The 23,113-nt window shown below is 56.0% G+C and overlaps 4 protein-coding genes across 4 annotated transcripts; 3 read left to right on the forward strand and 1 right to left on the reverse strand.

Annotated features, from left to right (window-relative positions):
- On the forward strand, positions 1-3,501 carry CSUI_006773 (uncharacterized protein; the record flags this gene model as incomplete). The annotated part of the gene is made up of 1 exon (XM_068066926.1): positions 1-3,501. A coding segment is annotated over one exon (2,112 nt), but the record flags the coding sequence as incomplete, so codon positions are not given.
- Positions 3,502-6,663: 3,162 nt separating this feature from the next.
- Positions 6,664-9,406, forward strand: CSUI_006774 (uncharacterized protein; the record flags this gene model as incomplete). Its single annotated transcript, XM_068066927.1, has 3 exons — positions 6,664-6,973; positions 7,479-8,065; positions 8,518-9,406. The coding sequence occupies 3 exons, from the start codon at positions 6,664-6,666 to the stop codon at positions 8,656-8,658; spliced, it is 1,038 nt and encodes a 345-aa protein (XP_067921096.1). The 3' UTR covers positions 8,659-9,406.
- Positions 9,407-10,435: 1,029 nt separating this feature from the next.
- CSUI_006775 (mago binding protein) lies at positions 10,436-14,574 on the reverse strand. Its single transcript, XM_068066928.1, has 5 exons — positions 12,877-14,574; positions 12,403-12,597; positions 11,928-12,295; positions 11,364-11,451; positions 10,436-11,057 (listed from the first exon to the last, which is right to left on the reverse strand). Exons 1-5 carry the CDS (start codon positions 13,135-13,137, stop codon positions 10,974-10,976), a joined length of 996 nt encoding a protein of 331 aa, XP_067921097.1. The 5' UTR covers positions 13,138-14,574; the 3' UTR covers positions 10,436-10,973.
- A 168-nt stretch (positions 14,575-14,742) lies between these two features.
- On the forward strand, positions 14,743-23,090 carry CSUI_006776 (uncharacterized protein; the record flags this gene model as incomplete). Its single annotated transcript, XM_068066929.1, has 1 exon — positions 14,743-23,090. A coding segment is annotated over exon 1 (7,851 nt), but the record flags the coding sequence as incomplete, so codon positions are not given.
- Between the last annotated feature and the right edge of the window lie 23 nt (positions 23,091-23,113).

The following is a 23,113-nucleotide window of genomic DNA, read 5'->3' on the forward strand; positions in this document are numbered from 1 at the left end:
CTTGCTTCCACGGGATCCCGTGGCATTGTTCCTGAAAATGCGAAACCCTGCGGGAGTGAAGCCGCCGACCCCCCTGCTGTTAGGCTGGACGGCACCTGCCCGCCGAATTCCGCTGTAGTAGCGGACAGTCCGGCAAGCGGGGTGCTCAGCAAGACGCACCCCGCGCCGAAGGAGTCCGATTCTCTAGTGACGCGGTGGGTGCAGCGGGGTCGTTCACTTACAGATGAGGGTAGACTTGAAGGATGGAAGGAAGAGCAATTAGTAGTGCGCGCGGCCGTGCGTCCGAAGCAAATTGTTTCCCAGCTGAGAAGCGGTGTCCGGAGAATGTCTAAGAAGGTCACGTTTTCCCTAGATCACCAAGAAGCCAAGTGTCGTCAGGGAGACACGGCAGCGAAAAGCTCAACTCGTCGTGGCGGCCAGCGCCGTTACAGCCGTGACTCAGCGTCTTGTCGAGGACATCCCGCGAGCAGCAGTGCTTCCGAGCAGGGTGAGGTTGTAGGAGAGCAAAGAGGCTCTTCGGACTATGAGGAACAAGCAAAGTTCCTTCCCTCGCTCACGCCGTGTCGGAGGCCAGCCGAGAGAAAGGCAACTCATCGGACAGGTCGTCGGAGTTACGGGGGACCTGCCAGCCAAACGGATCCCTCTGACAGACGAAGTCGGCGTGCACACAGTGCCAGCTCCGGTAGCCGGCGGCGTCATCTTCTCTCGCCACTGCCCCTTCTTTTGGAGCTCTTAGACGATGACGAGCCACTTCTCGGCAGCATTATCTTAGAACCCAAGCCGGACCACGAGTCAGGAGCGGCCGGTGTCCGGCAGCATGCGTCTGGCCTTCTCAGTGGAGGCTCTGGCACAGGTCTAGGCGGTGGAGGAGGGTTACTGTTGACTCACTACTCTCCCGGTTTTCCCAGTGGCGTCCATCGGCAGTACCATCCCTCAGACAGACCCGAAGTGTTGTTCCCGCAGGCACGCGCAAGACACCTGCGTCGACACTTTGAGAGACACGGGTCTGCCGCCTTCACAAGCACATGCTCTCAACCTTCAGCCGAAGACGAAAGATCTCGAGCGTCCTCGGGTGCCATGCCTTCGCGGCAGTCTCGTCCTTCGACTCCTCCTGGGGGAACGCCGTTGTCGAGCTTCTCCGTGGCTAGCAGTACTGGCAGTGGAAGGAGCCGGTCAAACAGCAGGGGCCCCATGGACTCCGGGTCTGTCGGGTTCGGGTCAGACTCGGAATGGGCCAGCTGCGACACACCGCGGAAACCAGTGTGCACACGAGCAGTAGGTGCGGGGAGCGAAGTCTGCAGGGCAGCAACAGCGGAAGCCGTGTCGTCTCAGGATGGCCAAGAAAAACGGCCGAGGTTCCGGGGTCGTTTGTTACGATTCTTGTCGCATTGGAAACTTCCCCCTGTGACCAGTGCCGCTGAGGACTGGTATCCAGCTCCTGCAGCCGGAGAGCGGCGCATTCATGTCAACAAAATCTTGATGGCTACCCCCAGGGATAGAAGGGATCTGCCGTTGTTCCCATTTCAGAGCATAAACGACCAAGGCGTCTGCAGTCAGAGCTCGGATGGGTGCGTTGGTGCTTTTCCGGGGTCCTCATCGTCTGAGGGGCTCGCAGGAGGGCGCAGCTCTGAGGACGCTAGCCTTTCGGGCTGCGGGACACTCGCAGTTGGCCTCTCATCTTGCAGCAGCAGTGAACAACTCCAGGAGCGCAACGGCGATGCATGGTCAGACGCAGTCGCACTCTCCACCGCGGAAGCATCAGGTGTGCCAAGAAGGTTGGTGGAGGGCTCTGAGGGCGGGACAGCGACAAGGGGTCTCGAAGACGTGCAAGGTTGCCAAGAGAGGAAGCCTCGACTGATTGAAGAGAAGAATGCTTGGCAGTATAAAGAATCTGGGTCACACCATGAAGTCACCGCTGCCGCAAAGCATGGGCGTGGCGGAGGCACCATTTCGACAGATGCTTGTTGCACGTCTGACCAAACTTTCTTAGAGCTTGCGAAAGACAACAACGCTGACCTGAGGCAGAAAATGAGCGCGGGAAAGAAGCGAGGCTTTGCGAGGAGGCTCGCGACGTTTCTGAGACGAGGGGAGGGCAAAGCCGGGGTCAAGTAGCCGAAGAGCTGACCTTGGAAGCACGTGGGACTCAAATGATGTTCGGCATTCGAAGCCATGCGCATGGCTTCTTTCTGACTTCTGGACTAACCTGCTCTTCCGGACAATATCAGGCGCCGAAGCGGCTCGAGTCGTCAGTAACCACTCAACGAGTTGCTTGCGTCTGTGGCCATCCTCGGCGTCCGGATAGCATTAATGGGCAGACGCGAGCGTAACAACAATCGGACAGTCACAGAGCGGAGTTCCCTAGAGCGGGACGGCGGTGGTTTTTGGGCTATCTGCGGCCGACAGCAGAAGTCGCTGGTGATATCGAAGGAGTTACCCCAAAAGAACGGACCCTGGGCACCAAGGACTTCCAGAGCTGGCCGAGGTTTCTGAGCTGAAGAGCCAGGCTGGGCGTGGTAGCCTTGCTTTCTGCGAGCGAGGCCGAAAGAAAGAGCGCGGGGCCACTTTCTTTTTTGAGGGATCTCTGTGTCTCGGTGGGACGTCCTCTGCTCAGCTCGGACTAAGTCGGCTGTTACAATCACTGTGTACTTCCAACCCTTGTCGGGTCATCGTTGTCCCGCTGGTGGTCAGTGGGTCTCGCGCGGGTGTGGCAGTTGCCACGAAGTTGTTGAATCGACAATGCTTTTTTAACGACACCACAATTCTCGTTTTCCTCGAATATGTCTTCGGATGCCCTTCGCAGGTGTGGAAATAAGTTCGCGTTTCGCCTCTCGGGTCTGAGCCCTGTCCCTTCAGTTGGTCGGAGAGCACGAGACCGCATGCTGTCTCTTGATTTCGGATTCTCGGAAGCGGATGGAGTTCTAGGAGCGAATGCCTGTATGCGAGCGTTTCCCCGTTAAGCAATTTTTGAACCGGGCACTTGTCCGTTCCTTTGTCGCGGTACAGAACTTCGTATACACGTGTGTCATCGTTTCCGAGTGGGAGCCAAGACCGGCCTCGCGTCCACCAGTGGGCCCACCCGCAGGATTCTCTCTGCCGCTTTATAGCGCGGGCGGTGTGTGCCGACGCGCGGCCGCATGCGCAGCCTCCTGGCCGGACGTGTCCCTGAGGTTGTAAATGGTGGACTCCAGACGCTGAAGAGGTCGAGGGTGACCAGTGGCGGCGTGGAGTGACCAACAGAGCGGCCTTTCTGCGCTCAACGAAAGAACTGGGGAAATTTTTATGCAACATTCTTTCTCGTAATACTGTGTCACTGGCACAGGCGTTGGGGAAGTTGTGTCGTCTGCCTGAGTTTTAGCAGGGCATAGAGCCAAAGCTAGGTTCGATTTGACGAGGCTCGGATCTGAAGCCTCTCCGCAAGGACTCCGGGACAACTCTGCCAGCGGTTAGGGTCGCTGCACCTCTTTCGCTGGCATCGCGTGTGTTCAGATCGGAAGCGCCGAAGTAAGGGCTGTCGCGCCCAAGTACATCTCGTGTGGGCGGGTTTTCTGGTGTCGCAAAACAAATGTGCGTGCTGTGAAGTGTTCCTTACTCGGACCTTGAATGTTCACCAGTAGGCTGCGCCTGCTCCGCCGCAGGTCCGGACGAAAACGGCATGTGGCTCGGACTGTTCCCGACCGAAAAGTACAGGTGCGGAGTTCTTGCCAGTGGTTTTCAGGAGCCAGAGTATCGTAGCCAGGCAACAGATGTTTCTCCGGGAGCAAGCTCAAGCGTCGACTCCTGCCATAGCCGAAGTCAGGCCAGTTTGGCCTGAGATTCACGGCGAGCCACAAACGCCAGTAGCCTGCCGCGCACGCAGTGTTCCTCGCCCCTTCCGTGGTTGTTGTGCCCGGTACCTTTCCAGATGTTAGCGTGTGTCCTCGCTGTTAGATTTCATGGCCAGCGAGCCTGATAGTATCAGGCTTGTGTTCTCCACACCCCCTTGTATGTTAACGCCTTTGTGACGTACCTCGCCCGCACTACGACGCAGCGATGAAACACTCATGGTTCCCACTAGAGCTGCATCGGACCGTGAACACATGACTACGTCGCGCGGGGGGGGGGCCGCAGTGTCCCGGCCTCGGCACTGCGCCCCCAAGCTCGCAACCCGTGTTTCAGCAAAACCCCCCCTAACTGTTGGCCCTGCTGAGTCCAGTGCTGTCAGTCCCCGGGAGAACGGCGGGAAGTGTGTCGCCGCCCCTTGTAGCGCCTCGTTTTGGCCGGCGGGACCGTGCCTCCACCCACGGACCGTCCAAGAAGAAGCTGGTTAGGCGGTCAGCGCCGGCCGCCAGAGGAGACGGATAGCCCGGACAGTTCAGGGCAGCGACAGCATCTTACGATCTTCTTTGTAACAGCAGCGCGTCTGGTGGAAGTGGAACTATGCACGTGTTGCACGTCGACCTTGCCGAACCGCGCGTAGCTTTGCCTGGTGATACTGGCACCCTCGTCGCCTAATGAGATAAACGGTAAAGCGGTACACAGTGACCAGTTAGCCTAGCGATGCGGTGGCTGGGTTTCCATGGGCAAGGAGGCCCCCAAAAAGGCTTCGACCGGAGCTCATGCTCGCGGGAGACCTTGCAGTACGTCAGCAAACGGGAGAACGGGGCGAATCGCGTCACGGAAGGCCCTTCTCTCTTCAGTGGGTGTTGTCTTCACGGACGAGAGTCAGACTGTGGCGAGCACGTGTAGAGGTGATATACGGATCCGCTCCTCGCGATGCACGTGAGGAATCTGCCAAAGCCAACTGCTTGCTCCCACTCGTTGTGGTAGTAAGCTGCTCCACAGCCCGCGAAAGTGTATGTCCCGATGGCGGCTGTTACAGAGTGTTCAAACGGACGCCTCTATATTCAGTGAAAGGTACTCCGGGAAGAGCCAGGGCAGGCAGGGGTAAGGGCTGATACGGTGTTCGAACGGAAGTCTCTGTATTCAGTGAAAGGTACTCCGGGAAGAGAGGGGGAGGCAGGGGTAGGGGCTGACACTATGGCGACACCCAGACGTTCAACCCCACTTACGAAGGAGGTCGACCGCGCACGGCTGAGAACCTTCGCACACTTCCACGCCACAAAGGCGTGGACGACTTGTCTGACGGCTGCCTGACTGCAGCTACTTTCGGGGTGGCTGGCCGGAGTAAAGGCAAATACCCCACTCCGTGCTGCGGTGTTGCTTCAGCAACGTGAAATGCGATGAAGTCGTCGGGGTGTTCAACCCGCTGCAGCGAGTTAGCAGCGCTCGCCACAAGGACGTCGAAGAGTACAAGAAGCGCTTAGGCGGAACTGGCCAGCGTGGGAGAGCTGGCAACCATGCCAGTCCGCCCGGTGTGCCACTGGGTTAGCGGCCGAACAATCGGCGCCTTTAGGCACGCGTCTACTGCCTGTTTTTTGGTCTGGCGGGAGACAGCTGCACAGACTGAATAATGACTGCAGAGTAGTTCGAACCACCCCGGCCAAATGTCTTCTCATCTCCACCCGTCATGGCCTGATCGCCGGGCTTATGCTGTAACGCCTTTCTGCAATGTTTCATGACGAGACTCTTTCCCACTCCCGTAGTTTTTGGTGCCCTGTCGGCGATTGCCTGCTCGGCAAGGTCCTGGTCACGCTCCTTCTCTGCACTGGAACCTAGACTCCTCATATGGCAGGACTAGAATCGCGCACAGCCTCGGAGCTGCTGGGCTTGTTACACGGTGCCCTCTCGTGAGCCGCTTCCACGTCGTGCCAAAAGTCTCCTCACGACTCCTAGCAGGTTTCCGACACTGACCGCAGCTTCGGGAAGATGAGGACACGGCGCTCGGCTTTTTTTTGTCTGCTGTGTTCTGAGACCGGGCTGGAATGCTGAACACAATACTCGGTGGAAGGGACATTTTTGCTCCTCGTAGTGTCTAGTGCCTTACCTAAAACTTCATTCCGGAATTATGTGTTCTATGAACCGGTGCGGCTTAGCTCCGCCGCACTCATTAGCTGCGATGCTTCGCCGGCACCCGCGACGAGCTTTTCAGACACCCGGCGGCACGCGACTTCGTGTCAACAATTCTGCAGACGGAACTTCGAGGAATGCCAGCGGTTCTCATCCTGACCATACTTCGCGCCTCACTTCATGCCGTACGGCGACTCCCTCCTACAGGTTATACTCCGGCTAAGGCAGGACGGTACTGTGTGTCCCAAATTAAAGTGTTTGTCGCGCACACGCCCTGGCAGGAATAGCACGCCAAACTTTCTCAAATGCCTCGTCCGAACTGCAGTTGCATTAGATATGGGGTGCCAGCAAAGCACTGGGGCGCGGCCTGCTAGGGCAAGTTCACGTCGAGCACCAAAGCAACTGCCACTAGCGACGTTGACAGCTGACCTTAGGCAGGAGTCCCAGCCTCCTGGGGTTAGGCCGGTCTCGAATGTCTACGGGAGACAGCACACCGCGCACTCTGGCAGGCAGGGGGGAACTATCACCTTGGAATCACTCGGTGACCGAGGTGACGGTGATCCGAGTTCGAGCGGAGTCGGAAACAGTGCAGACGCAGAAACTTCGTGCAACGGAGTCAGTTCCTGCAGCACCTGCTCCTTTGTCCGATTGAACGAAGCTGGCAAAGCAGTACAGGAACTCGTCTCCAGCGTGCATTCTCTCGCTGCACCCACCAGCATGGCCGCACCGACCCAACCCGAACATTCAACAGCCTCAGGCCATGCACAGACGGATCGAGGTTCTCCCAAGGTGTGCGCTCCGTTGGCCAACTTCTCGGTGAAGTACCATAGTTCAGCTCCAGATCAGGTGGCATCAGGGCTTGATTACTTGGGACGGTCGCCAAATCATGAGGACCGAGGAAAGTGCCCAGGGGAGTCCCCGGTTACGACGCCACACGTAGACCTTGTTCGCGATCACGTACTCGATTTGCCAAAAGTGAACCACAACTGGGAATCCGAGGAAGAGAGTCCAGGAAGGTTCCTTCATGGTGAGAGTATTTCTAGCCGGGTGCGCGCCTTTGCTTGTACATGGGCGCTTGAAGCCGTTGTGTCCTGTTCTGAAGACCTGGTGAGGCCTTATGGCCTCGCAGTGATGTCCTGGCCGGTCTGCGCAGCGATTAGGCACCCCACTGGCAAGAAGCTTTCAGCTAGGCTACTCTCTGATGCACGTTTCTGAAGTCCGGCTCTCGGGCATACCAGTAGCTTCTCCGGGTAACTGGTGAGATACAGCGCTCGGTCTACCATTAGCCGGTCCAGGTGTGTAATTCGGGGTCGATACAATCTCAGTGAGAACTTCGCTACTGCCGAGTCTGCCCGATCACCAGACTGGACTTTTGAAGTATTCCTCCTTTGAAAGATACTGTGACCCACGTTACTGCAAGTGGTTGCGTCACTGTCGGCGGTTTCATCGGAGAGACGCTGTGATGGACGCCATTTGAGTCTCCACAGACCTCCCATAAGTGCGCATGACAGGACATCCTGTGTGTGACGCAGAAGATGACTTTTGCACTCCGCGGCGACCTGCAACCCACAGCTTCATTGCTGTCTCCAGAACGCCGGGGCAGCCGTGGGAGCTGGAGGAGGGCCGCTGGATACAGAAGGGCGTTCCGCCGAAAGAAGAACTTATTCGGGTCCGCCGAACTCCAGTAGGAGGCCCGGCGACGCGGCAAGCTCCAGCAGCGTTTTCCTGCGTTGCGTCATCACAAGCGCCAGGAGCAGCGGAAGAAGATGGCCGTAGAATCTTCTTAGACCCCCATCGCCAGCACGTGCAGCTGACAACTCTCCAAGGTCAGCGAGCTAGTAGAGCAGTAGCCTTTATTGCCGCTGAACAGCAGCGGCGCGCCAGCTGTAGTGCAGCCTGTCGGACACAGCCCACGGGATACATCGCGCGCCATGATCCCAGAACCGTAACAGAACTTCGTCATTTCTGGGAACAAGCTCCGACCGAACTGCAGGGACCTTCAGCAGAGACGGAACCGCCCGAGCGCGCACAGCACGGGAAGAGCAGGTCGGCAGGTTGTGTGGCGGGAGAGCGTCGGCGGCGTCACACTTCCGGAGACACCCCCCGCAGCTCAGTGTCGGTAAGAACAGCCCTCTCAGCAGGAGACAGCCTCTGTATACAGGCTCCTGTAGACAGATCGAAAACATTCTCAGCACACTGAGGAGTAAAGACTGCCTTCCCAGTGTTCTGCAATATCAAACCTGCTTAAACACGAACTAGGAATGGTTTGTCCTAAGCGGATAGGGGAGAAGGTGATCAACACCCGCGTCCTAGGAGGCAGTCTCTTGCAGGTTCGTCTGTTAGCAGCCAGTTTAGGAGCAGTTGTTCGTCCTGCCTCGCGCGATTACGTTGGAGTGACAACTAGCTTTTGAGGCTTTGACTACATCAGTGAATCGGAGCACTTGTGTGGAATGCCATGTCCGCAATTCCGGTGGCCTCAGCCCGGGAAAAGCACAGCTGGGGCGCATCTACTTCCAGCTGAGTGAAGTTCTGTACCCTAACTTGCTCTGGATGGCGATTTACTTTTGCCAGGCGCCGCAGTCAATCCAGCACTGCTCGTACGCTTCGTCCTTGGTCCCGACAAAGCCGACTCTCGTTTTGAGGAGAACCGCGAAGGACGCATTCATTGCGCCACCAACAACAAACATGGGCTCCGTCCGACATCGTGGATGAGCCGGTCACGTAGGAACGCCTGTCCGGCAAGCCCTCCCGACCTACGGCGGTGGGGTCCTGCTCCGCCTGTTGCAGCAGCGATCCATTTACTGCATGTAGGAGGCCACGAGCGTGCTGTCTGCAGCAAAAGGCTTGCGGCTGCGGCCCGTTTGTTAACCGTCGGGGCCGCGCTGCTGCCGGCTGTAGTGGCGGTGCCTCCTGGGTTGGTATCCTTCGGTAAAGCCCAGGCTGCAGCTTGAGCCTGCTTACCTTCCTGACGAAGGCGCGGGGGGGGTTCACTGTGGGTGGATTTGGAACCCATTCCTGTACTCTCTTTCCGGCTATAATCTTCTTGCGGAGTTTCGGTTAAGAGGCCCTGGCTTCACTCCCATGATCCAAACTGAGAAACACGCGTTATAGGATGTAACCGTTCGTCGCAGCGCGAGGGACTCGAGGGTTTGGTAGAGCCACTGGTTTGCTATACTCGGGACAGGGTGTTTACTCCCGCCCCTTTCTCGGCACAAGCGAAGATGCCCACAGAGGGTGGGATTTGTATGATAAGATCATTCTGTTTTACACCTTCCAGGTGCAACCCTAAGTATATCTTGCTGTCTACAGACGCACTGGACACTACAGACGTTCGCGTCCGCGATTGCCTGCCATGACCAATAATGTCGACCCTCGACTGATCTGCTCTGCGGAGCAGGTCTGCGTGTGTGAGAGGGTGGACTACTCTGCCTTCTCTTGTCGCTCCTCATTTTCCTGTGCCCTAGTGCTTTGGCTGTGCGCTGTTATTGCCTGTGACGCTTTCTCGAGTGACTCCTGGTTTCTCAAAGACAACTCCCTCTCGGCTGCGGAGGAGACTGTGCTTCGGCAAACTGTCCGACACCTCCTCCCTTGCTGCATGATGTGCAGCAGATGCACCGACGTGCGATCCCGTCAGGAACAGTCTGGACAGCTGAGAGGCATGCGCGCTAACTCAGGGTCAACACTGGTACTGACCGTCAGGGACTGTCGCTAACCAACAGACGGCGGAGACATCCAGACAGAGGCCGGATGCGACGACAGTTACTGCTGTCTTCCTCGTAGGATGCCATCAGCGGAAACAAGCCCGATGATGGCATCCTACGAGGCTGACACTATCTGCCTGTCCACGGAGTGCATTGGTCGCCGGCTTCCTCTCGCTGGTGCGCGAGGAACTAGCAACGACTTCCGAAACAGTATGCGGGTTGATACTGGCGTCCTCGGAAAGGAGCTACACAAACAGAAACCGCGGCTACCGCCAACTGATTTAAGTCGGGATTGTTTGACTCCACTTAGCTTTGCGGGATGAGCGAGAAGCACCCCGCTGTACTGCCCTGCAAAAACCGACGCCGGTACTACTTTCCCAAGGATATTTCTCGCTCAAAGACTGAACTCCAAGGAGTGATTATTTGTGATACCAGAATGAGTGCGGGAGGGCAGCAGGTAGTCGTTGCTTGAGAAAAAAGCACTTGGCGACTACATGTGGTGACTTGCAGCGACACTACAGGGACCTGCACTGTTGTGAAGTGCCTGACGACAAAACGGTACCGAATGTTATCAGGGGCATTCCTAGCGTGGTCACAGACGGATGCACGGGTGGTAAGCTGCCGTTCGTAGGAATCTGTGCACGACTGAGGCTAGAGCCGCATCCAGTGCTTATCGGTCCACATAATTCGTGAAGCGCGCTGAGAAGACCACCGGGGCACTCGCCTCTCAATGTCAGACTGTCATGAATTCCCTAGCGTAGAGCTCGCTCAGCCGTTGGCCCGCGCTTGTTAATAACGGTGCAGGGTATCCGTCAACACATGCAGCGACGCGATTCCGTGACTCCCTTCGATTCTCGCACATCCTCTTCAGCAGGCAAGCTAAGCGAGAACTCCGAAAACGTTGCCGCAAACACCGCACAACTGACAGGGTGCATTTGTCGAGGAGATACGCCAATAAGTCCAATAAGGCGTAGAGAGCAAAACGTGCCACGGCTTTACTCTGACACCGCGGTCTGTCAGTTGTTGCGGCGTCTTGACTTCCTCTTAAACAGATCGAGGCCAAACCGCAGTTTCACTCAGCCCTTTCTTCCTTCATCTAAGCGGCGCTTCTGCAGACGAGCCCCACTTAAGCGCGTGGAACCCGTTCTCCACGACGCTATCCAGCCATTCAGGGGTGAGTCATCAACCATGTAGCAGCGAAACTGAGCTGCCGTTTCTACTCTTCAAAAAGGGGGGCGCCAACAACCTCAGCAACTTCCGTCTTCCTATCCCCCCATGCGCCCGGTCTCCTCTGCTACTTGGACAGACGGACCCCCGGTGCGGCGATCATTTCTCCGACTCTTCCAACCCACGCAACCGCTCGTCAATCTTCTTAATCTCCTCCTCCACTTCTCCTTTCCGCGCGCATTTCTGAAATCCACAGACGAGACGCGGAGAATACGTATTGGCGGAAGACACGCGGCCGCGACCGTACTCAAAATCAACCGGAGCCAAACCTGCTTTTCCCAGAAAATGGCGTAGCACTACTAGGACAGGGTGTGTTTGAGTGGAGAATGCACAGAGCAAGGTGTCACACCGAGAGAAATTCAGTTTCTTGCATCTCTCCTGGGCCAAGGGCTCTCTCGAGCGACGAGCCGCGGACCACTCACCGACGAAGGGAAAGCTATCCCCCGTCGCCTCCACGCGAGCAACTCAGTTGCCAGTCATGACACTCACCTGGAGTTGCTCCTCCGTCAGAGGCTCAGCTTGCCCTTTAGTTTCGAGAGCTTCGATGTCCTTAAGTTTTTTCCTCAGATTCCGGGACCTGCAACTCGCACAGCAAGGTAACAAGCCCTTCAATAGCGCACTGCCGAAGAGACCACGAATAACGTCGCAGTGCTATAAGTAGTCAACATCCTCGACTACAGCGCCTCCTAAGTTCAGACACAGTCCTTCCACATGAGCCGTTCTGCACACCCAAACTTCTTCGCATTGCCGGGGACGACACTTTTCCAGAGAATGCCAGAAAGGCTCTCACGGTAGGTGGCTCCTTTCGTTTCCGTTACTAGGGACACGCTTCGGCAGCGCCTGACATTTACACGGAACATCTAACGGCACAAACACACGCAACAGCCTTCTCTTCTTCAACGCACCCTGTCGAGGCAGAAGTGGTGTGCCAGACACAGTGGCTAAGAGAAAGTCCTGACCAATACAGGCTACGATGCCGTCCAGAGAGGACAGTTCTGTTTCCGGGTCTGCTTCGGGAGACACCCTACGCGCCGCCCTGCGTATAAACCTCACTTTTTCCTAAGGGTGTCGATCTCCGAGCGCTCTTGAGTTCCCTCCTGTGTTCCAGCGGGGCTTTCGCTCACCCCTCCAACGCCCATCTTCTGCAGATCAGAGCAGAGAGCTTCGACAGCCTCTCCATCTGCTCCACCTGTACCAGGTGCTCTCTCCTTGTTCGCCCCTCGATTCCGATGTCGGGTTTTAGTTGATGAAGGCACAGAGGCCCGAGCACCAGGTCGCTGCGCAGCATTAGCTGCGGCGGGCGAAAAGCCTGGAGGTACGTAACCGGGGGCAAAGGTCGCCCCTGGAATGCCTCCTCCCGAGCCCCCCTGACGATCTGAACGGGAAAGCTGTTGACGCGTCTGGAAAACACGGCGCTCTTCCTAAAACAAAAGCAAACATGAACTAAAGCTGATGATGACAATCACGCCTCCGGTTTCCGACACGCATGCGAACAAACGCTCGTCCCGCACCCTATAGACAAGCTCACCGCTTGCGTAAGCTCGAGATATGTAGACCCTGTTTTCGGGGCAACAGCTCGGAACTGCGAACCGTATTCACTACCGGCTAATCCTCCGCCTCCACACAAGAACTCCTCAACTTCTACCGTACTGTAATGTGGGGAAGTGTTGATACCATGGACCGAAGACGAATTACTACCGAGTTCGGTCGGACGCGGTAAGGCCTGCCAACCGTAAGCCGTCACTGGATTAATCCAGAAAAACAACGGGGAAAACTGCTACGAATCAGCTCTTCCAGTACACTTTACTTAACTACACTTATTTCCTTAGTACACGTCTCTTCTTATCACACGGAGCACCTGTCCTGACATGACCTCTCCGGAAACTCTCTGCCATGGACGCACACCTTCCCACTGCGGCTGAAGGTTGTCTACAAGGACGCGGAGCAGATGGACAAACGAAGAAAAACGTGCATAGCGGACATTATGAAGGAGCAATCTCACCATTGGCGTGTATCCCGGGCGCACTCTGATCTCTTTGCGGTATGAACCGTCTGGACGACGGCTACCCGCTATGACCTTTTCTCCTGTTGCCACGTCTACCAGGTATCTCTCCCCCATGTCCGTCCTCTCCTCCACGCGCATTGATCCCCCGGAACCACTGCTCTCACACGCATCCGAGAAGCGCCCCGGGACCGCCCCTGCATACGAGCGACCCGGCCCCTCTGCACTCGGCCCGCCGTTAGTCACCCTAGTCGCCGACATTTTTGAATACTAGGAAAAAAGGACGGACCGTACCCAGTTCACCCCTTTCTGTCACTAAGGAAGAACAACGGGGGTCGGCGGCGCGGGGGATTGCACGAGTTGGACAGACGAAAGATAATAAATATGATGGCCCGTGCGCACTGATCACGCGGAGCCTTTGTAGCGCGGAGATAGACAAGCCGCAGTGATCGGCCACTGCATGCTTCCAACCGCAGAGAAGACAAGAAAATGACAGAATATTAGCCGACTTTTGGAGAAAGAATGCCCGACAGGGCGCCAGAGAGGGAAAGTCTCCCTTGGAAAAAAAATGAAAGTGAGAGTTACAGAGGAGGCGTCCGCTTTGGAGAGTTGTAGATTCAGCTGCTTCTCTACCAGGACTTGAGCCAGATCCCGCGACACGAGCTAAGGGGGCGCGTGCACCGCCTGTACTTTTGAGAGGAAGTGAGACTTCAAGAGGACAACAAAGTCGGCGAAGACTCCCCAGTACCCTTGATACAGACAGCGTGGTTATCGCCCCGAGGGGAACTTCGCGGGGACGTCACAAGCACGGTTTAGAATGCTCGTTGCTACAAGCCGCCATACGGTAAAGCGTGAGCTGCTCGGGCTGGGCCACAGCAGCCACCCGGGACGCCGGCTGATGAGTCACTGCGGAAGTCACACGGGAGAACAGAAAATGGTACCTGGGAGAAGCTGGAAACCGATGGGAGACTTGCCACAGCTGGGATGTAACAGGAAAGCAAGGATGCGTCCGGCTCCTCTCACGAAGCACTTAGCGGCTAGCGGCAAAAGGCACGCCAGCAATAAGATGGGGCGTAGTGAAGCGGGAGATCAGTAACATAAAAAGCTTCACTGGTCAAAGCTGGAACCTGAAGTGAAACGAGGCAAGCCGCATACGGACATGGAACACCACCAAGGAACGCCCGCGTACCAAACAGGGCGGAAAGACAGCCACGGCGTGGGGAGAGCTACGTGCAGGTTGCTGGAAACCGAGCGTTTCTCCTTCCATTCAAATAGGAGAGAACAGTCTGGCGCTTGTGCTTTAGAGGATTCAGAAAGGAAAGAGCGAAAAACCGCGTCCTTCGGTTTGCTTCAGGAAATGCGCACTCTCAGAGATGTCGCAAGTGACGAGACAAGAGAGACATCTGGGGTGTGTGCCGGACACTCCCTTCAAGAGTAGGGGCTTTACGCGCTGCTATCTGCACTAACATCTCACTCGCACGACGCAGTTGTACGGCTTCGAATTTCTTCGTAAGCCATGCGCTACTGCAGTCTGAATAACCACACTAGGAGCATTCTTTATCGCACAAACACTCAGCTACTTCTTGAGAGATACGAACGATCCCCAAACCAGAAGTTCGTATTATCAACTGAATTGTGTTCAAAACATAACCGAACGCACTACATATTTCCCTTTCGCCGGACGTCTCATGGTTATTGTTTGTGCCGGAGCCCTCACTCCCCAAGACGTTCTCCGGAGACCATCTGCGCATGTGACAGTCAGGGGCATGCACCGCGAGGCATGCCGTATTTGTTGGTTTCTCAACAACCGGGAGTGCCGAGACCCCAAGAGACGCACACTCCTTCGGTGACTTTCAGGGGAACTAAGGGAATCCCAGTTCAGCTATGCTGACAGGTTAAGGACGTAAGACGTACCTTACTTATTCTTCGGCCGTCTCCAGTCTCGCAGCCAAGGGCACTGGCTCACTGCATCACGGGACTGGTGGGTAACAGTCCATCCTATGTCTCGTTGCCCACGTGTAGTGTCGTTCCAGCATGAAGAAGCGAAAAAATGAGACGTGAGCTGAGCTTAATGCGATGTCCGTCGTGACCACGGGGGGACGATGAGGGTTGAGAACCTTAGAGAAGAGTCGGCGCCGCTAGGGCTCTGGTTCGACACCGCGCTTGCCGGAGCCCCGGCTTGTCGAGACCCCAGTGTATTTGCTACGTGATACTGGTTCCCTGGTAGCAGCAGAAGGCAGATAGTATTCGGACGCCACGGGTCAACCCCTGAGCTGCTTCTGTGGTGCGCTTTCACAAACACAAGGACCCGTGGCAGCGACTGTCTTGTTCCACCGCGCCCTGTTTGCCTTTGCACGACAGGCATGCAGTGTCTTGACTTATTGGTCTTTCCGCTCCGCCTGCGGCGTCAGCACCTGCTCAAGCCCCCGCGTCTGGGACAGGTATACCATTTCCGGAGTCGCCGGCAAAGTTCATTTCGACTTCTGTTGTTTCTTTTCGTGGGCACCATGGAGTCTTCGGACGACAAGAGCAGATCCCTCCCGGAAATGCATTCAACACTTCCTCTGTCTTCAGCTTTTATCTCTTCGAGTTCTCAATCATCTCACGATCGTGCTCAGACGCTTCCTTCGTCTTCGTCTTTCTCCGGATCTGGCTCCTTTGCTGCCTCACCACATTCTCTCTCCTCTGTCGCCGTCGCTACGGCTTCACCCCTCTTCTCGGCCCCTCTTCTCCCGGAGACCCGTTTAGCCGGCTCTCTCTCCCCCGCCCTTCTCGCATCAACTGCAGTGGCATGTCTGGAATTCATCTGCCGCCAGCAATTTTCTTTGCCGGCTTTTCGTGTGGCCTGCGGCCAACTGAATCAATTTTCATCGCTTTCAAAACCGCGGCAGCAGGCCTCTCGAGGGGAAGAAGCTGCGTCTTCGGTCCCTGCGTCAACGCGCCTGGATAGCACATCCGACCAAGGAGAGTGCCAATATCTCAGCGCATGTGGGGGACGGGCGGATGCAGACGAAGATGAGTTATGCTTTAAACGTGAGCAAGAAGGGAAACTACTTGGGAAAAACTTCTTCGCTTGCTGCGTTGCAGCAGCTGCGGCGCAAGCAAGGAAAGATGCACATCGGAGGAAGGCCTCCGCAGCCACAGGGGAGACGGCACAGACTTCCCAAAGAGAAGAGACGATGGATTCAGAAGCCGTCCTCGAAGGAGAACCAAGCACGGGAGAAAAAGAGGACCCAAATGTTTCTCGTGAAAGAGACAGGATTAGATCACGGATTTCGTCTAGTATGAAACTGCTCCAAGAATTTCTTTGTTCGTCGCCAGACCAGTCTGTGCCCACCTGGGTGTTGCGGACAGAGGAAGACGCAGGATCAAGAGCTACTATAGACGACAGCGAAGAGAAGAGAGTAAGAGAAGAGACAATACCCTATGAACCTGAAAGAAATGGTCCACTCTCCGCGGACGCCCCTGAGGCCGAGGCAGACGAAGATAGCACAACTCGATGCTTTCCTCGGGTTTCAACAGGGAACGCCTTACCTCCCCACGTTCCAAAGACGCCCACGACCGACTCTTCTTCTCGAAGCGCGAGGGATGGTCTTCGCGTGACCGAAGTGAGTCCACCGGGGGAAGACAGATTTGACGGGAAGAACGCGTTGAGAGTCTGCAGAAATTTCAATAAGAGCTTTTCGGATCTACTCAGACAATCTGTATCCGCTCCACGAGGTAGGGTCGGATGCCTCAGTCCGGGGGGTGCAGCGATCGGGTACCGTTGCTCTCCTTCTTCAACTCATGGAGATTCTTCCTCCAGTCTCGCTCATTGCCTCAATGGGACGACGAAAGCGTCACCTCCGCTGCCGTTTTCCACTTCTCTGACTTCTCATCCTGTCCCGACAGTATTCTGCTCAACGGGATTAGCCACCTGTGCAGTCTTCTTTCGGCAGCTCGCGGAGCATGCGCCGTGTCTCCTTCCACTCCTTTCTCCTTCCTTTTCTCTGCTTGTCGGTCTCCTAAACAAATCCATCTCGGCCCGCGGAGAAAAACTGTTGTCTCTTTCCGACCATGGCGGATGTTTGCCGTGTATGGCTGTCTCCACCCAACCAAGAGGAGGACGAGAACAAAAGGACTCTCAAGCTCTCAGCCATCATCCTTGTTCGCCCATCCGTCCAGCCGCTTCTTCAACTTCTCCGTCCCCTGACTCCGCAATGACGCCTACTGCTTGCACCTTCGCTCGCTTGCCTGACTCGTCTTTAGGTCCTCAGTCTCTGTCCTGTCCCGCGTCTTCTCGACACGATCCTTTCTGCGAAGACGCTTTCATGTTCCTGTCTTACTTCCTTCCAGCTTTGGGCTCTCTCCTTGTGGATGTCACGACTTTCATCTTCCTCACGTGGTCTTGTCCGTCAGGGCCAATGCTGATCCAGAACGGTATAGCCACTGACAAACCAGATAATCTTTCTTTTGGAGCTCCGTCGGAGACGAAGGTTCTTCCGTATCCTATCGCGGGCCAAGACGGCTCTGACTCTGCTGTGAAGATTTCCAACTGGAATGGTCGGAACCTGGGGGAAGAGAAACTTTGCTGTTTCTCCCCTCGTGGAGTCGCGGAGGAAGCGGAGGCAGACAGAGAGGAGAACGAGGGAGGAGCCAGGGACAAAAACGCCCCTGAGAGAAACTCACACACAAGGGGTTCGTTCGAGCTGTTCTGCTGGTCCGTTGCCTTCTTACGGCTTCTATGTAATCTGTACACACTAGGCACAAACATGGGACTTTCACTCTTCTGTTCGTGTAGGCTTTCTTCGGTGTCGTTTTCGAAGCTTGAGCGAGTGCTGTTGGCTGCAGCTTCAGGTAAGGTTGAAGAGAAGGAGGCACCCAATCGGGCGCACGCCAAGGGAGCGAGCCATTTACCCAAGGGACCAACAGCAGGCTGTCTCTCTGAAGAAGCACTCGAGATGCGTTGTGTTTCCGCCCTGCGCGATCGCTCCTGGTCTCTTCTCGCGTCACTGCGGGAAGTTGCTGGTGTCGGTGAAGCGAAGGAGGGGAATGCTAATGGATTGGAGAACACGACAGAACAAAGAAAATGCAGAACACACCAGGGATGGCGATGGGGGACTGGCATGGGTCATGAAACGGAAGGACAGGACCAGGCGAAGGAAGGTGCGAAAGGAGAGAAGACAGTATGCGAGACAGATTCCCGGATGACTGTAAGGCCAGGTCCTAGGAGCATCAAGAGGGAGGCGAAGATAAAGACTCCTCAGGCGGGGTTATTGCCGTGCTCTCTTTTGATTTTTCTCGTTGATAATATGTCAGCTCATGTCAATAGGCCAGAGAAGGCCTGGTATGCTGTCCTCTTCCCCCGTAACGAGACTACGACAGCTGTCCCGTCATCCTCTGCTCTCGAAAGCTGTTGCCCTGTCTGTTCCTCTTCTCATTTGACGTCCACCGACCTGCCCGTTGGCCGAAGTGGACGGGTAGCAGTGCTCGCTTTAGCAGATATATTGCTTGTGTGGCGAAGCGACCTTTTTTCCTCTGTTGTCTCTAATTTGCACTTCGTGGCTCGGATCAGGCGGGCTGTCCTAGAGGATCGACCAGGCTTACTGAATGCCACTTGGCGATTGCTTCTCGGGATTTTGCTGGCATTTTATCAACATCGGTCCCCGAGCAGCAGGATTTCTTTTTTTGGGGTCCCTGTACACAGTACATTGTCGGAATGCTTACGTCGGGGAATGGGAAAGGCAACGTCCGACTTCACCTCATCACGTTCTCCCCCGGTGTCTGACTGTTGCAGCTCGCTTCAATTTCCCAGTCGTCGTATGCCCGACCGACTGCGACCCGACAGAAGCCGAGAGACGTCGCCAGTCCGCTCCAGCACACAGTGTAGCTTGCATGTGTCCGCGTGTCTGAAGCACGATATAGAAGCTCTGGATGAGAAACAAAGGCGGTTCTGCATGCTGCTCTTTACGAGCCTAGTGGACCTCAGTAGGATACATCTGGAAAAGGTGAACGCATGTATTTCCTCTTGCTCTCCACGGTCTGTAACCGTTATCCCTCCACTCGGCTTTCCTGAGGGAAAAAAGCCGAGGAACAGTCGAGAAGGTCCGCCGCGGGCCACCCGCAATGTAGCGCTGCCGTCTTGTGAAACTTGCTGTGAGCCACGCACTTCTGGTCTTTCCAAGCCAAGTGGACCCGAGCTCTACACGAAGCGGCTATCCGGTGGCAAGCCTCCAGCTCTGTCTTCGGAAATCGTGCAGGAGTGTGCTCTGTTTCAGTTTTACGCGGCAAAGGCCACTCGCATACTGTCTGTCAACAGAGGGGGACAGAAAAACCCTCTCCTCTCGCTCTCTATGCCGCAGCGAGGGAGGGTGACTAGAGACGTTGTTGTCCGTTTTGCTTGTTGTGGACGTCACTGTGAAACACGGAATTTCTCCGTCTCCGACTGCGGAACTCCGAGAGAGTGCTGCTGTCTTCACGCAGACGTGCTTACAGACATCCATTGGCTGTCATGCTGCGGTCTATCTCCATTCAGGGGCTGCGCCGATCTCACACCGGCAAGCCATCAGGTAAATGGAGTGACTTTCTCTTCTCTGTGTTCATGTGGTGATGACAAGAGTAGTTCTCGGCTTGGTCCGAACGGTGTCAGCGGCCAGGACAGACCATGGGTCTTGTTGGCCGCCGACGTGACAGCTACGGCCTTGGAAAGGGTGATACTTGAATGGAAGTCTTTGGAAGTAGGTCTTTTGCAGAGGCATGAGAAGAGACAAAAGGATCTTCTCTTCGATTATCCTGGTGTACGGGACGCAGAAGGCCGACCTCTTTTGTCGTCAAAGCCCCCTGTGCTGAATAGCCCTGTCGTCGCGTTTCACGTGTCACAAGCGTGCAATCGAGCGCGGAGGCTATTGGGGATTTTCCTGGCCCAGAGTAAGCCGTCAGTCAGAGGACAGATCAAGCAGATTTTGCAAGGTACCGAAGCACCTTTGAATGCCTGCCCACCCCGGAACGCCGCATCCCAGAGTGCGCGACAAGAACGGAGGGTACCTCCGTACGTGGGGGGTTTGCTGTACGTACACTTGGCCTTCCAGGCTGCCCGGCACGCACAGTCTGCCGAATTGGCTCCAAGAATAGCAGGGGGAGGAGTCACTGCGCAGGAGGAAGGGCAAAGCTCAGTATACCAGAAGCGACGGGGGAATGAGGTCATAAGCTCCGCTTCGGAAATGCCCACGGACAAGCTGCGGGCCGGAAGCACTGTTCCTCGATCTGATTCTGAAGGTAGCAGCGAAGCAGTGCCGCATGCTTCTGGAGCGGGGGAAACTACCGGTGACGTCTTCGGAAAGCGGATGCACTGGGGACTTCTTCCTGCAGCTTCTGTGGCATTGAAAGAACTACAAGAGTGGGCGCTTACCTATCCCTTGCACGCGTATATGGCAGGGCTCGTTTTTATGAGTACCGATGATGAGAACAGGTTTTGTCCGATTGCGCCTCGTACCCAAGAGTCACCTCTTGGGATGCAACCGTCTGTGCAGAGAAATGGTGTTTGTCACTATGGACAGCTTTCTCACAAGCAGGACGAGCAATTAAGTTCGAACACAGACTTCGAAGCAAAATGCGTCGAGGAGCAAGGGTCGCAGCTTGCCCGCTATATTTCAACTTTTCCCGGGTCGGCAAATGCCTCTCGGAGAGGCCGCATGAATTCGTTGCCGGGGAGGGAGACCCAGTCTGCTACCCGTCGTACACTAGAAGCCCCAGGAACCACGACGACTCACCGTGTAAAGGAGAATGGGTTTGCAGTGGGACTGGCGGAAGCGTCGCCATTGCATGTCGTAGGTGCTTGGTGCCTCCGGATTGCGAAAGCAATCTTGAGTAACTCTTCTGTGTCACGGGAGGTATTGTGGTGGAGTAAAAGGGATTCCGCATTCCGGGAAGAAGAGACGGAAAAGGACAGCGGCTGCAAGCCCATACGCGACAGTCAGGCGAAGCGATACGGAGAATGGTATTGTCTGTATGGTGGGGACATACTTCAGCGCTTTTTTTTTTGGAGTAGCAGCAGCCACCCTGCCTTGCATTCTATGGCTCTACGTGTATGGGAGTTGATTGGAGTGGCCGGTGCGACCTGCCTTTTAACGAACAAGCAGAGAACGAGGGGTGACAGTGAATGCTTCGGGGAGCAAGCCGTCGTGCTATTGCCTACGCTGTCAGCGAAGGCTTCGGGAAGAAGAGCTGAGAGCTCGAGCGGACAAAACAACGCTGCGTCTGTTGAATGGGACGGAGTCGGCAGCACACTCCCGCGCTCCGTAGAACGCGAAGAAGGGATTTCTCTTCCAGCTTCGCGACAGAGCGGGGAGATTAGTTCAGAGTCGTGTCAGGGAATGGAGACATTCAACTGGCCAACGAGCTCTGCAACTTTGAGCCGCCCGTGTCACGCGGATCAACCAACCTTGAAGTGTTACTTGGGGACTGGTATTCGGGAAGCGTCGCGCTGTCTCATGGAGACTTTATTCTTCTTGGCTACGCGGCCCCCTCGCGGGTCAGCGCCTCCTGCTGCTTCTATATCACAACCTTCGTCGATGGGCACCGATGTTCCAGCACACAATACCGGAAGAGACGAACTGAGAAGAGAGATGCGTACAGAGGCGTGTCGTCCCCCGGGGAGAGCGGGTGTTACCACGCCAGCGGGTACAATTGTGTGCAGTGGTCTGCGTGGGACGGCTAACTGCGGCCGTTTGAGCCCCACCTGCGGACAGATGGCCATGTCTTTTACGGCTCGACAGTTCAAGCCTAGTCAAGCACAGAGACAGCTGTTTCGCTGTTTCAGGGCCGCACTCAGTAGTACAGGGAGAAAAGCACAGGAAGAGGTGGTCGATCAGCTCCTCCTTCCTTACGCGAGCAAGGTAGTTTTTGACTTGAAAAAGAGCGGCGAGAGGGACGAAGTGAAGCGAGAAACATTTACCTGCAGCCTTGGAAACAAAGAGTTCTGTCAGCTCCCGTTTGAACGACCGCCTCTTCAGACACCGGGAATACAGGAGGCCGGTCGGCCTCTCGCAGATTGTGCCGTGTCTGTTCCTATGTTGTTGTATCTGCTACAATCGGTCCCCGCGCCGTTGCTCGTCTGTGGGGAGTCTTGTGGAGACCGGCAGTCCACTACAAGGAACGCGGAGATTCGCAGGGAAGAAGCGCTCCAACATTCCGAAGCAAAGGGATCGTCGCACCCTTTGAAAGTCAACACTCTGGCGGAATGTATCCATACCGTGATTGGGGCGCTATTGGAGCTCGCATTTAGGCGCGCGCAGACCAAGGAACGTCACAAAAGTAACCGCACAGGACAGCAGAAAGCTCTGCTACATTTCTTAAGTCAAACTAAATGCAAAGGAGGCGCGCCCCAGTCGCTTCAGCTTACGAAGCCAAGCACTTCCTCGCCGTGTCACTCTGGCACTGGCGGAGGTCAGCGCATGGGCAGCGCCACGCAAAGGGTTCCCAGTGACTCTTCCCTTAGACAGGAGTTCACGGACAACGGCGTGGAGGGAGAGGTACTCCCCGGCATAGGCCAGAAAGGTGCAGCATTCGAGAGGCTTCTACATGCAAGCAATACTCACCTCATCCGACCCGACGAAGTGATGAAAAGTCTGCGTGGTGTGCACGTACCTGAGGTAGATGAGGAACTCGTTGCCGTTGAGCTTGTCTGCGCAGTATGTCTTTCTGTTTTCCACTTCCAAGCGCCCTCTGTAGCAGCAGAAGTCGTGGCCAGTTACTCAGAAGAGCTGGCATCTTTCCTTGAACATTATCTCTGTAGTCCACGCCTTCAGGTGGCGGCCAGCCGGATGGCACTCTCAGCGAGCCGGAGCGACAGTTTGGGCGCTAAAGGAGAGGAAGAAAGCGACGGAAGCACAACGGGACAGCTCTTCGGAGCTTCTCTTGTCGTGTGTTGTTGTGCTGGTGTCCTTCGCTCATCGCCTCTTTTTGGTCAGCCTCAGGGACATCACCCGTCTCTGCCCGTTTCGAACAGAGACGAGAGTCCATCAGTCAGCGGGACGCCCGGTGGCGAGGCTGCACGGGCCTCGCAAACGGTGGCGCTGGGGACACAAGGAAAGAAGGAAGCAGCTGTTCAGGTGCGACCGGAAAGGGACGAAGCCATGCCTCAAGACGTGCGTCGACTCTGCCGGGCCTTGGAAGGGGCATTCGAGGCCATGATGATCCGGCGTCCGCATCATGCTTGTCGGATCCTCACACAAGGTAAGAACTTCAAGCAACCTCGGCA

The sequence above is a fragment of the Cystoisospora suis genome (assembly GCF_002600585.1).
Source record: "Cystoisospora suis strain Wien I chromosome Unknown contig_3478, whole genome shotgun sequence".
In the NCBI taxonomy this organism is placed as follows: Eukaryota; Apicomplexa; class Conoidasida; order Eucoccidiorida; family Sarcocystidae; genus Cystoisospora; species Cystoisospora suis.

Bases quoted from the DNA above. Each gene is read 5' to 3' on its own strand.
- CSUI_006775 (XM_068066928.1), bottom strand. From the start codon at position 13,137: ATGTCGGCGACTAGGGTGACTAACGGCGGGCCGAGTGCAGAGGGGCCG. The intron at 12,598-12,876 runs GTGAGATTGCTC...TACGGTTGGCAG, and splicing joins GCCCGGGATACACGCCAATG to GCCTTACCGCGTCCGACCGA. The intron at 11,058-11,363 runs GTGAGTGTCATG...TGTGGATTTCAG, and splicing joins TGACGGAGGAGCAACTCCAG to AAATGCGCGCGGAAAGGAGA.